The sequence below is a fragment of the Zingiber officinale genome, chromosome 4B, assembly GCF_018446385.1.
Source record: "Zingiber officinale cultivar Zhangliang chromosome 4B, Zo_v1.1, whole genome shotgun sequence".
In the NCBI taxonomy this organism is placed as follows: Eukaryota; Viridiplantae; Streptophyta; class Magnoliopsida; order Zingiberales; family Zingiberaceae; genus Zingiber; species Zingiber officinale.
Window position 1 is genome coordinate 106,865,437 of NC_055993.1, and position 14,567 is coordinate 106,880,003.

A 14,567-nucleotide genomic window follows, 5' to 3' on the forward strand; every position below is an offset into this window, starting at 1 on the left:
GCGATTAGGCTGGATCTGTAAAACAGTGTTATATAATATAATCCTACAAAACAAAGGTTAGCATAGTAATATTATATTTGATGCATGAGTAGTATTAGACAGTAGAACTGTCTTGATCTCAACTTGAAAACCTTCCCGATTTTTTCAGTTGAATCAGTGACCTTAGGTTGCTCCTTTCAGGAATACGACCTCACTGTCGCTCCTCTAGTTGCTTACCTCAATCTACCTGCCAAACCTTAGTCTTCCACACTTATTTGGACTTTGTCGCTTAGTATTGGATCAACCACCTAGGGCTTTCCCTCGATCTTCGGTCCTCCAAACCTATCGAGCTTCCTTGTCAAGTGTCGAGTCCTTTCGACCCGCTTGGACTTTCTGTCTGGCTTTCATGATTTGCTAAGTCTTTCCTACCTAGCCTTCAGCTAGGACTTTCTCAGTTGAGTAAATAGCCTGTACATTTGGTCAACTTGTTATATCACAACAAGACTTAACTGTGAACATTTGACAACATCAAAACTTAGGTTTGATTTTGGTGTAACCTGCACCTATAGTTCAGAGCAAATGATTGATGCATAGATTTTAGACTCTGCATATTCATATCACATGACTCCAAATAAGAATTGGCTTGACACCTATAGGGCAGTAGATTCTGGTTTAGTGTTGATGGGAAACTATGCATCATGCAAAGTTATCGGCATAGGGAACGCCAAAATCAAGATGTTTGATGGTGTGATCAGGCCCCTATGTGATGTCAGATATATACCAGAGCTAAGAAAGAACTTGATCTCCCTAGGCATACTAGATGGTATTAGTTGTAATTATAAATCAATAAGTAGGATAATAAAAGTCAGTGAGGGAGCTCTAACAGTAATGAAAAGATAAAAGTTAGTAGGGAACATCTATAAGTTGATAGAGACTAAAGTTGTAGGTGACGTCACCTCGGTGGAGTCTGAATCAGACAGTATTGTCTTGTGGCATATACGGCTAGGGCATATAGGTGAACATAGGATGCTAGAATTTCACAAGAGAGATTTGTTAAAGGGTGTCAAGACCTGCAAACTTGAATTCTGCAAATTCTATGTTCTTGGGAAACAGAGCAAAGTATAATTCAAGACGACAATAAATAAGATAGAGGAGATTTTGGACTATGTATATACGGATCTCTAAGGACCAACCAGTGTAACATCACATGGAGGACACTTATATTTTGCAAGTTTTACTGATGATTACTCACGAAAGGTCTAGGTATACTTTATGGGTCACAAGTCAAAAACTTTTGCAAAGTTTAAACTGTAGAAAACTGAAGTGGAGAACCAGACTGGAAAGAAGATCAAATGCCTTAGGTCAGACAATAGAACTGAGTACGCAGATTCAAAGTTTCAGAAATTTTGTAAGTAACATGAGATAATGAGACATTTCTCGATTTGCAGGATGCCTCAGCAGAACTGGATAGCGGAAAGGTTGAATAGGACAATCATTAAGAAGACAATATGTCTTAGGCTGAATGCAGGGCTAGTAAAGAATTTTTTAGCAGAAGTAGTTAACATGGCATATTATCTCATTAATAGATCACCAAGGGTAGCATTAGAAGGCAAAGTATCAGAAGAAGTATGGACAGGGAATCAAGTAGATTACTCTCATCTTTGAGTTTTTGGATGTCCAACATATATGCATATATCTAGTGAGGAAAGATCAAAGCTAGATACGAAGTCAAAGTAGTGCATTTTTCTGGGATATCAGAAAGAAGTTAAAGACTTCAAGCTTTGGGAACCTAAGGCAAATAAGGTGGTGATCAGTAAAAATATGGTGTTTGACGAGAAGGTTATGCTACAATGTACTCAGAAAGAAGGAAAGGAAATACTATAGAGCAACATGGAGAAAGATGTTGTGCAGGTGGAGCTAGAGACTTATGACTCCAATGATTCTAGCTCAAAGCACATAGAGCATTGCACTATAGCTGGTGGTAGAACGAGACGAGTCGTAAAACCACCCACTAGATACGAATTTGAAGACTTGGTATCTTACGTACTTATTATTAGTAGTGGAGACCCTACATCATTTCAGGAGATGATACACAGCTCTGAGAAGGACAAGTGGACGGGTGCTATGGTAGAGGAGATGGAGTCGTTGCATAAGAACCAAACGTGAGATCTAGTGGAACTTCATGAAGGAAAGAAAGCTATAGGGTGCAAGTGAATATTCAAGAAGAAAGAAGCAATGCCAGAGGAAGAAAAAGTGAAGTTCAAGGCTGGTTAGTAGCAAAGGGGTATTTACAGAGAAAAGAGATTAAGTATGAAGAAATTTTCTCTCCAGTAGTAAGACATACGTCAATTAGAGCAATGTTGGCTTTAGTGGCATATCACAATTTGCAGTTGGAGCAAATGGATGCAAAGACGATATTTCTTCATGAAAATTTGGAGGAGCAAATTTTTATGTCACAGCCTGAGAGATTTAGTCAGTCCGAACAAGAGCAGTTAGTTTGCAAGTTGAAGAAATCGCTCTATGGATTGAAATAATCTCCTAGGCAATTGTACCAATGTTTTGATTCATACATGATTCAAAACAGATATAGGAGATGTGAGTATGATTACTGCATATATGTGGAGAGCCTTGAAGATGAATCACTGATTTTTTTACAATTATATGTAGATGACATGCTCATTATTGTAAAGAAGATGAAAGAGGTCGATAAATTGAAGAGGCTACTGAGAAAAAATTTGACATGAAAGATTTGGGAGAGCCCAAGAAAATTCTTGGGATAGAGATTCACAGGGATAGAGCTACAGGAAGATTATGGTTGTCTCAACATAGCTATGTGAAGAAGGTGATGGATAAATTCAACATTAAGAATGTAAAGTCGATGAACACTCCCCTGACACATTACTTTAAGTTATCTAATACATAGTATCTAAAGATAGATGACGAGATCCAAGAGATGTCAAAGGTTCCTTATGCAGTGCACTTGGTTGTCTGATGTATGTCATGGTTTGCACAAGACCAGATTTGACGCAAGCAGTTAGTATGGTGAGCAAGTTTCTTTCAAATCCTAGTCGATTATATTGGGATTTAGTGAAGTGGATTTTTAGATACTTGAGAAATACAACTGATTATGACATCATATTTAGTAGACAATCGAAACATCGTTCAGTTGATGGGTACATAGATACAGATTATGAAAGAGATTTAGATGACAGGAGATCTACTATAGGATATGTGTTTATTGTGGCAGGAGGACCTATCTATTGGAAATATATGATACAATCTATTATTGCATTGTTTACTATGAAGTCAGAATACATGGTAGTAACTGAAGTAGGGAAAGAAGCTTTATGATTTATAGGATTGGTCAGAGAACTGAGTGTTCAGGAAGATGAAGTTATGTTATTATGTGATAATTAGAGTGCTGATAAAAAATCAAGTATAGCATGCGAGAATCAAGTATATTGATATGAGATTTCATAAAATCATAGAGCTAATTGTTTTTGGGGAAATTGAACTTGAGATGGTTCATTTTGATGTTTAAGCATGCTAATGGTTGAAGCACATAAAGAACATTGCTTCAGCAGTTACAATTGCATTACACTGGAATTTCATTTTGATCGACAACCCAATTCTTTTAGGCAAATTAATACCTAAATCTTTATTTTCTTCTAGTTTATGATCATTTTTATGTGCATGTTGAAGACGAAAGCAGAAAGAAATGGAACATGAAGCAGGTGAGCTCTACGAAGGCCTGCTCCTCTTGTGCTCCGGCAGGCCGCCGGAGCAGTCGCCCCCCGACGACGATGCTTCCATAGACTTGGCAAACGATGCTGACAGGTCGGCGTAGAGGTCGACGACGCGGCGGATGTTGTCGTTGAGCTCCCTGATGAGCCCCACGTTGCGTCCCAGGTTGCAGGGGCTCCTCGACTCATGGTTCTGGCCGATCTCATTGATCAGCAACCTGTTCTGTTCCAGTATGCTCTGCACCTGCACGAAGCTCTTCTGGAAGGTTTGCAACACCTGATCATTTTCCGATCGCCTGCCATTGCCAAGCCCTGAGACCCTGTCTCCCTCCATGTTCTGGTCAAGAAGATGAGAACAAGATTGGATTTTGACTCCCAATTGCTAAACTAATCGTATCCACAAGATCGATCTGCTAATTTACGGCAGTTCATACCTCGAAGCTATCGAAGATATTGTGGCAACTGCAGCAAGGTAGCGAAAACAGAGTGGAGTTTGGGGGTTGTTCTGAGATGTAGAATGGAGGAGGATTAAGATATCTCACGGTCTTTCAGGTAGTCAATTAATTGACCTGATCCTCCAGAAATTTTACACTAAAATTGAGAAGCAATCAGGAAAGGTCATCCAACTGATCAACATTTTTAAGTCTATTTTTCACTTGAGAAAAAAATCTCATATTTTTTTTAAAATTTATTTTCATAATCCAAATGTTCAGTTCTTACAATCAAATTAATTCCGAAGATGATTGATACTATTTCATGAATTTTTTTTTTTATCGATTTCTAAGATAAATCATGAAAACACTGTAACATGTCGTCGACAGTGAACCCTTGTGATTTTTATTATCCCTGTAAGACCGTCTTCTTGTAAAGACAAATTCATAAGTTTTTTTCCACCGTGGATACTTCGACCCACGGCTGTCCCCTCAAAATTTTCCACTGGATCCAACATCAATACATAGTCCAACAGAGGATCGACAGTGTCTTTAACTCAGCTAAGCCTTGACATCATGGCCGTGGAGCATCTCACGGTCCTTTTGATTCCACAAAAGATGTTCCAACAATTAATGCTGTTATTTAATTGGAGCTTACAGATGTTGACATATGGATGGAATTATCACATGGAAAACAAGTCTTTCATCTTGCATGACATTTGGCAGTGTCCGTGCCATGGATTTTATGTCTTGTCTCTCAAATCTAGTGATTTTTTTTGTCAAATATCAGGCAGATCAAGTGTATCGGTTGAAGCTCGGGTTCGCATTTTTATTTGACCTAAAGTTTGGTCACGATTTAATTAGATCTTCATTAGATCTTACCTTTCTTCAGCGGTAATCTTACCAACCGCCGCCGTCATTATATCTGCTCACAAATAGAAATATTGTGTTTAGAATATAAATCTTACCATTCTTCAGCGGTAATCTTATCATGCGTCGCGCTCGCTATATCTGCCACGGATAGAAATGAAAGGTGTTCTTGTCTGAGATCACGATATGATGAGTTAGCGAAGAGCGACTGTCATAGAGAAGGTCGCAGGTGATATGATAAAGTTTCTATAAACACTCAGCAAGCTGTTAAAATATGCACTAAGATTGGATCCGACGTTAACACTATGACACTCAGTTAGCACAGGAGTCAAGCAGGAGAAAAGTTATGGAGGAAAAGAGTTTAAGGGTCTATGTGTGCGTGTACTTACACCTACGGAAACATATGACTTTATATAGGGCTGCGGTGTGCCCTTATGTTACCCATGCATTTATACACATCTTTCGGGAGAAACAACTACGTTACATGTCTTTCAGAAATAATGGTTACGTTACATACATTCTTTGAGAAATAATGGTTGCCCCCAGGACGTACCGCAGACGGTGGGCGCATGGTATCTCTGGCGTAATGGCCAGGGGTCGATTCTCAGGAACTGACGACCTGGGGTTTACCCCGCTATGCACCTATGACCTGTGTACCTGCATGAACCTCCCTCCATATCCGTGGGGTCGACACTAGGGGGGCCGCTAAGGTAGCGAATCTACCTTTTTTTTGAAAAAAACGGTCTAGTAAATCACGTAGGATATGTATCTCAATCAAGAGTGTTTGAGCTTAAGGACCCTGATGAGTAAGCTGTTGCAGTCTGACAAATCGAGTCAGAGTAGTTGGGTTGGTCGAATTGGAGGAATCGAGTTGATTGAATCGGAGGAGTTGGACAACTGAATCAGAGGAGTCGGACAACTGAGTTTGAGGAGTTAGACAACCAAGTTAGAGGAGTCAGGTTGGCCAAATTGGAGGAGTTTGATGGGCCTCATCGTTGAAGTCGGGTTAACCGAATCGAAGGAGTCAGACAACTTACTTGGAGTCGGTTGGCCGAATCAGAGGAGTCGGGTGGACTGCTTTAACTTCCACCTCTGCTTGACTTTTGATCAGTTGAGTTGACTTCTGCCCTGACCCTACCATGTGACCTCCCATATTCGTCACATTACAAGCATTCCCCCCAAATCAAGTCGAAGAACGCCCAAGTCCAATTGATTGGACTATCTTGGTTGAAGTTTGATCGACGACCAGAGTTTATGAATGATGTGGCGTCCTATTTTCCCCGCCTTACTCCTCGTACGTCTCGGTAATACATGTAAGTACCCTGTGTTGATTTTGATGTGATCAACAGAGTCAAGTTAGGTTTTTGTTGTGTTTAATCCTTGTGTCTAAGCGTGCAGGAACTTAGAAGTACAAAAAGTTGAGCGGAAACCTAGCGAACGAAAATGATGGCACAGGAAGGGAGTCGATGGACTCGACGGGCTCGATGAATCCGAAGGACGAGAAGCTACGGAAGAGTACACCGGCAGACGAGAAGGATGCGTGCTGCGATCCAAGGGATAAGAAGCCAGAAAGGAAGTCTGCTCAAGGAGAAGGTCGGAGTTGGGTTCGGATGAGCTCAACTTTGAACGCCAGAGCATCACCCAAAAGGAAGAACAAGGAAGAATTAACCTTTCTTGAAGGTCAACTGTTCAAACTAACTGATGGAAGGCGGTGCCCTCAAGGAAGATGGAAGGCACCATCGCACCACTTCATGAAAGGCACCCTTAAGGAAGATGGAAGGCACCCTCAAGCTAGTTGAAGGCGCCTCTAGTAGTCATTGAGAGAGGATAAAGTCTTATCGCTAGATGATAAGCTCTATTCTCTTGGAGGCACCTTGGACCTCCTTGGAGGCGCCTCCAAACAACGAATTTCAATGAATACTTCATCCCAAGAGGATATAAAAAACTCCATGGAGTTAGGAAATAATCAACAACTTTTGTAATCAATTCCTAACTATTTTTAGAGCTTTTCAAAGAGTGTAAGAGGTTTCTCTACCTACAACAAAGGAGATTTTTCTAGTGCTTTCATCTGCTTTGGATTAACAACCACTTAAATTGTAACCAAGTAATTTCTAGTGCCTCTTACTTATTTCTTTAAGTTTTTTTTTCATATTATGTTTATTACTTGTGCTTAATTAATTAATTGCCCTTGCTAAAGTTCTAAGTAAGAGAAATTCTCTAACTTTCCTTGCAAGCTATTCACCCCTCTAGCCAGCCTAATGTGGATCTGCAATTAGTATTAGAACCCAATCGTTGTAGAATGACTAACCGCTGATTGAACCACTAAGATGATGGTTGGATCTAGCATTCACCCACCAAAATTTAAGGAGGAGTTAGTAATGTGGGAAAAGTGAATGGAGGTATTCTTCAAAATATATTTTGAAATTCTTTTAATAATTAAATATAATTTTGTAACATATAAAGATTAGCACGGAGCTAAAAAAAGAAGAATACTTATGGACCAAAAAGGAATAAGCCAACTTTATAGTGAATGGACAAGCTCAATTCCATCCGCTGAGCATCTTCCACCCTAGGAACTAAATCGGGTCGGAGCCTATGAGTCGGCCAAAGAACTCTAGGAGAAATTCTTGGAGTTGCATGAAGGAACCTCGAAGCCGAAGCTAGCTAAATGAGGCCTACTCGGGAATCAACTAACAAACCTACGGAAGGAAAAGGAAGAAATGGTAGTTCATCTACATGCAAGAATCAAGGAGTTGATTACCAGTCTGACAAACCTCGGAGAAATGGTAACGAATTGGGACTTTCTTTGATATGCACTCAATGCCTTTCAGAGAACACCCGAGTGGGCATCGATTGTTGACTACTACTACATCTCAAAGGATATAGAGGTAAGTACACTAGAAAATCTTTTTTCTACATTCAAATTATATAAATCATGATATACATATATAAGAAAAGAAAGGGAACCAAGTCAGAATTTAGCACCGTAAGCTAAGAAAATCGGACCAGATTCAAGTTCATCAACGGACGAAAATGAGCAAGCATACATGGTAAGAAAGTTAAATAAAATTTTAAAACTAATAAATTTAATAAGACGTGGGCCAAGAAGTTCCTCCCTATAAGAAGAAAAGTGTGATGTTGTAATTGTTAAGAAGAATGACACATAAAGGACAACTGTCCGAAACTGAAGAAAAGGTAAAAAGGGCCAAGATGGCCAAAATACAAGAATCTTAAGGTGACGTGGGACGAATCATTATCATCTGAATCTAAAATCGAGGCCCACACTGGAATCACACTTACAACAAACTACCAAGAGAAAAGTATTGATGAAAGGGGAGCTACTTCAAAGGAAAACAACAGTAAAAGGGAAGCATTCAACTTCGAATCCGATATAGTAAGTGAGGTATGTCTTCTACTTCCTCACTAATTATACGAAGGTATTAAGTTAACGTATAAATTCTTATGCAAGATTAAAATTAAAAATATCAAATAAAAAAAGGAGAATTTAGAATTAAGAGACACCTTAGTAAAATCATGCTTATTTGAAGATTTTGATAAAATAAATGTTGAAAATGAAAAATTAAAGACTCAAATATAAAAAATGAAATAGAATCATGCATGTTCTAATGTTTCATGTGTTTCAAGCAATATAGGACTAAACTAATATTTTAGATATCACAAGGACCAAATTAAAAAAGTGACTAAAAATTTATTCCAAAAATTTATCTTATTAATCCAGTAGATAGAAACTTATATTGGGTGTCCAAATCATGTTTAGTTTAATTAATTAATTTTTATGTATGCTAAAAAAAAACATCCAGGTTGTCACCGGGGCATGGTTATTGTTTAGTTTAATCTAGTTATTGTTTAGGGAAATTAATTATTTTATATATCTACTGTTCATGGTTTCTATTCAAATATTTGTTTGTCCCCGGGGCATGGTGTCACGGTAAGACATCCAGGTTGTCACCCAGATACCCGTGGTTCGAACCCCAGCTACACCGTATTTGCAGGAATTTTTCCTCCAAATGGGGGGCATAACCAAAGGATATTGGGCTTTTGAACTGGCCACCGCGTGCGCTTCCCGATTTATCCTGGTGGCCGGTGGAAAACTTCCGTGGGGTCGGGCCGGTCACCCCAGGGATAGTCAATGAGACTAACTGAGATTATTATTATTATTTATTCAAATTTTTTTGTGTTAATGAAATTCATTTTATGTTAGATCAAATTTTTTCAAGATTTTTTTGGTAATTACCTATTTTGTAAATTTTTGATAAAAATTGTAATTTTAAATTTTAAATTATTTTGAAGATAAATTTTAAAAACCCAAAATTTTCAGCTAAGGAATGTTACATTTTGAATGTTAAAAATTAGTAATATCTTTTTAAATTTAAAATATTTTTTTAAAGTATTTAAATAAAAATTATTATTTTTAGTTAAAATATTTATTCTAGTCAAAATAAAAATATATTTTTTATATTTTTTTAATCAAATTGTTTCTATTTGACTATAATAAAAAATTTCAGTATTTTTTGAAACTTAAAACTAATTTTCAAATTCCTTTTGATAAAACTAGTATTTTAATCCCCAAAATTTAAATATTTGGAAAATAAATCTCTGAAAATTATTCTAACATATTCGTGATTCATTCAATCTTAGAATTTTTTATTCAATTTTTTTTCACTAATTACCCCTAGTATTTTTTTATGTGAACAAAGGGGGAAAGGAAATAAGTTGAGGAGGTAATTACATAATTTTATCAAATTATGATTGCACTTATTTTGTTTCCCTAACTTAGCTCGAGCTGATGCATATCAAAAAAGGAGAGATTGTAAATACTCCAGGTTTGTTTTGATTTGATCAACCGAGTCAAGTTAGGTTTTGTTGTATTTAATCTTTATATCTAAGTGTGCAGAAACTTAGTGTTGGTGCGGTTAGCACTAACGGTCTAATCCAGATTTTGATGAATGATAAAATAGATTAAGTTAGTTTTGTTGTTGATCTAACAATCTGACCGAGTGTGCAGGAGAAGTCCAGACAGGTCGACGGGCTGACCGGATGTCTGGTACGAAGCCCAGCTAGGTCAATGGGCCGACCGGATAGCTATCATGAAGTCCAAACGGGTCGACGGGCTGACCGGACGCTTGGCACGAAGCCCAACTAGGTCGACGGGCTGACCGGATAGCTGGCACGAAGTTCAGACGGGTCGAAGGGCTGACCGAAAGTCTGGCAGATAAGGGAGGTAAGTCACTGGAGGGGAGTGACTGTGAGGACACGTTCCCGGGAAGGGAACTTAGGCGCCGATCTAACTTAGAGTCATTTTGGAACTCTAAGTCGAGATCTTGACTAGATTCCGGTCTCGGTGAGACGGAATCTAATTACTATTTTATATCTATTCTATTTTCTGTTCTAACTCTATTTTGCAGGAGATTAACATTTTTTTATAGGGTTAGAACTGACCGGGATCGGTCGACTGAACGTCTGGATCGGTCGACCGAACCAAGGATGATCGTCGCTGGATTCAGGCCAGGTTGATCGGGTCAGAGAAGACTGATCGGGCGACCGAACCTGTTTATCGGTCGACCGAACCTGGATAAGAGCTGACCTAGATGAAGCGGAGCGAACAGATCGGATGAGGTGGAAGTCATCTGATCGGTCGACCGAACCGGGGATCGGCCAACCGATCCGCTTCGGGTCAAACTTGATCCTGAACTTCGAGGATCTGGATCAGCGTTGCAGAGCCTATAAAAGGGAGCCTCGGGGTGCAACCTCTTTAAATCAATTTGAACAGAACATCTTGTGCTCCTGTACGCTGCTCTGAAGTCTTCAACTATGCTCTGCCCCTCCGACGAATCAAAGCTTCAAAGTTGTTGTTTACTTTTCGTCAGTATATTTCATTAGTTTGTTTATTGTACTTCATCTTTATAATCTTTTAACGAACTGATAGTGATTGCCCATCGAAAGCAATTGACAACTATTGGTGTAACATCTCTCAGGTCAAGGTTGACCTGGTTGACCAAGCTTGAGTCTTGGTTTGAGTTTCGATGTTTGACAATACAAGGTTGATTGAACAAGAGTCAAGTAGGTCAAGAATTGACCGGATACTTGACTGGGAAGTCCTAACTGGGATGTTAGGCGAAATGAAAGTCCTGGTGAGTGAAGCCAGGTAGCGGAGAAATCCTAGTGAGTGAAGCTAGGTGAAAGTCCTGGTGAGTGAAGCCAGGCAGAAGAGAAGTCCTGGTGAGTGAAGCCAGGAAGAAGGGAAATCCTAGTGAGTGAAGCTAGGTGAAAGACCTAGTGAGTGAAGCTAGGCAGGTTGAAAGTCCTGGTAAGTGAAGCCAGGTGAAAGACCTAGCGAGTGAAGTTAGGCAGTGGGAAAATCTTAGTGAGTGAAGCTAGGTGAAAGTCCTGGTGAGTGAAGCCAGGCAGAGGAAAATCCTAGTGAGTCAAGCTAGGTGAAAGACCTGGTGAGTGAAGCCAGGCAGAAGAGAAGTCCTAGTGAGTGAAGCTAGGCAAAATGGAAGTCCTGGTAAGTGAAGCCAGGCACGGGGGAAAATCCAGATGGGTCAAGGTTGATCAGACATCAGGTGAAAGTCCAAGTAGGTCAAGAGAGTGACCGAATACTTGGCATGATGAAGGAAAGTCCAAGTAGGTCAAAGGAATTGACAGGATACTTGGCAAGAGGAGAAAAGTCCAAGTGGGTCAAAGGGATTGACCGGACACTTGGTGAGGGAGTCCTAGCAGGTCAAGGAAGTGACTAGATGCTAGGCATGACGTACCAACAGGTTAAGGTTGACCGAATGTTTGTTTGGGAGGCTTCGGACTTGGTTTTGGGTAAAAACCAAGAGCTGGATCAATTAGTGGATCAATCAGTGGATTGATCAGTGGATCGATCCAGGCAGTTTCCCAGCGCACAGAAAGCCTCTGGATCGATCCAGAGGTCCCAATCGATTAGTGGATCGATTGGGACGCTGCTGCTTCGCGCGATAAGCGCTGGATCGATCCGTGGATCGATCCAGGCATTTTTCCAGAGCACAGAGGCGCTCTGGATCGATCCGTGGATCGATCCAAAGCCTCCCCGATCGATTGGGAGCATTCCAATCGATCGGGATTCGACCGTTAGCGTCGATTTAAGCCGCAGACGTTCATTTCCTTCGGCAATCGCTTCCACGACAGCTTAGATCTTCACCAGTGACTCCACAGAGCTCTCCACACCAGTTCTTGAAGTTCTTGGAGGTTCTTCCAAGTCAAGAGGCGGATCTATTGCAAGAGGAAGAAAGCTAGGGTTAGGGTTTTCTTGTACTCATTGTAAGCTTTGTGCTTGTATTTTGTATCCTTTCCCCTTCTTCTTGTAGTGTGAACTTGTAGGGCTTCTCCACCTCCGGTAGTTACCGAAAAGGAGGGTTTTATTAGTGGAGGGTGCGTGAGTAGGTGCGGATCCTTAGACTAGTCACCTCTTGTGAGGTGGATACCAAGTAAACCAACCTTGTTAGCATTGTGTGGTTTGTTTCTTGTATTTCCGCTGTGCATCTTTGAAGAAACAAGCAACGATGAGCACCTAGCATGCGACGAGCTATTCACCCCCCCTCTAGCTACTTTTCGGTCCCAACAACAACCACGGGCCTTGGAGTAGGAGTCACCCTAGGCTCCGAACCAAGTAAAATCTTGGTGTTCTTGCTCTCTGTGTCTTTTCTTTATCCGCTACATCTCTTTAAAATTAATTTTTAATGTTGGACCCCGTGGTTGTTTTGATGTAATCAACCAAGTTGGTTAGGTCCTGCTTTGTGTTTGATCCCTGTGTCTGAGTGTGCAGGAGCTTAGGAGCGCAAGAAGTCGAGCGGAAGACGCAACTAGCGAGAAGGAGGACACGGGGAGGGAGCCGACGGGCTCGGTGCGTCTGAAGGATGAGAGAGCTGTGGAAGAGTACACCGGTGGGCGAGAAGAACGTGTGCGGCGTTTGAGGGACGTTAAGCCGGGGAGGAAGGCTGCTCGAGGAGAAGGCCAGGAATTGGGTTCGAGTGAGACCTATTCTAGTTGGCCGCAATCACTCACACAAACGGAACTTCGAAAGATGAAGCAAAGAAGCAAGTGTGCTGGAAACACTGCTCAAGGTGCCTTCATCATGGCTTGAAGGCGCCTTCACCTTGAAGGCACCTTTAAGGCTTGGTGAAGGCGCCTTCATCTGGTCAAAATGACCGTTTGCACTGCAGATAGAGTTCTATCCGCTCACTCCCTTGGAGGCGCCTTGGACCTCTATTGGAGGCGCCTTGGACCTCCGAGATAGAATTTCTAGAGACTATATAAAGGCCCCTGGAGCTAGGAATTATTTATCAACTCAGTAATCAATTCCTAGTAGCTTATGAGCTTTCTCAGTGTGTAAAAAGGCTTCTCCACCTACAATAAAGGAGACTTTCTTAGTGAGCGCTTTTCATCGCCCTGGATTATCAACCTTCTTGGTTGTAACCAGGTTAACTTCCGAGTCTCTGGTTTATTTCTATTTCCTTTTGTTTTATTCTTATTATAGTTGCTTTTATTTTGAGTTGAAAATTCCGAGGAGGGTATACTTTATTTTTTCAGGCAATTCACCCCCCTCTTGCTGACCCCCGCTGCACCTACAATTGGTATCAGAGCCAGACCGTCTCAAAAGGACTAACTGCCGACTGAAGCACAACGATCAAGACGATGGCCGGAGTGAATATTCATCCCCCGAAGTTTGACGGAGATTTCGCGACATGGAAACGTTGGATGGATGTATTTTTTAAAACCGACTTCGATATTTTACTAACTATGAAATATGGTTTTGAAGTTCCAAAAGACAAAGAAGAGCCTCAGTGGAGCAAGAAGGAGCAAGCCGAGTTTGTCGCCAATGGAAATGCAAAGTTCCACCTGCTTAGCGTGCTGCCACCACAAGAGGTAAGTCGAATCGAAAGTTACGACTCCGCGAAAGACCTCTGGGAAAAATTCCTGGAGCTTTACGAAGGTACATCCGAAGCAAAGCTTGCAAGACGCGATATCCTCTGGACTCAACTTACGAACATCCGGATGAACCAAGGCGAGAAGGTAGCGCAACTCCAAGCAAGAATTAAGGAGCTAATCACTCAATTAAGTAACCTTGGAGAAGAAGTAACGAACCGGGACTCGATCTGGTACTCGCTCAATGCCTTCCCCAGAACTCCAGAGTGGGCCTCCTTAGTAGATGCATACTACATCTCTAAGGACTTCGAGGTAAGTACTTTAGAAAATTTATTTTTTACTTTTGAACTTCACGAATCTCGGATTGCAGAGCCCAATGAAGTGGAGAAAGCAAGTCAGAACATTGCCTTAAAGGCAAGAACAAATGATTCTGACTCCGAAGCCTCGATCGACCAATCGGAAGCGGTACTACTGGTAAAGCGTTTCAATAAGTTTTTTAATTCTAATAAATTTAGAACGCAGACAAAGAGGCATGAGTGAAAGAGAAGAATGGTTCGTTGCTATAACTGCAATGAAGAAGGGCACATCAAAGATGACTGCCCAAAATTGAAGAAAAAGGAAAGAGTAAAGG

General features: G+C 40.7%; 1 protein-coding gene across 1 annotated transcript; it reads right to left on the bottom strand.

Moving 5' to 3' along the window:
• Positions 1-3,499: 3,499 nt before the first annotated feature.
• Positions 3,500-4,288, bottom strand: LOC121977803 (protein ELF4-LIKE 3-like). The gene is made up of 2 exons (XM_042530225.1): positions 4,157-4,288; positions 3,500-4,059 (listed from the first exon to the last, which is right to left on the bottom strand). The coding sequence occupies exon 2, from the start codon at positions 4,054-4,056 to the stop codon at positions 3,721-3,723; it is 336 nt and encodes a 111-aa protein (XP_042386159.1). The 5' UTR covers positions 4,057-4,059; positions 4,157-4,288; the 3' UTR covers positions 3,500-3,720.
• Positions 4,289-14,567: the final 10,279 nt, after the last annotated feature.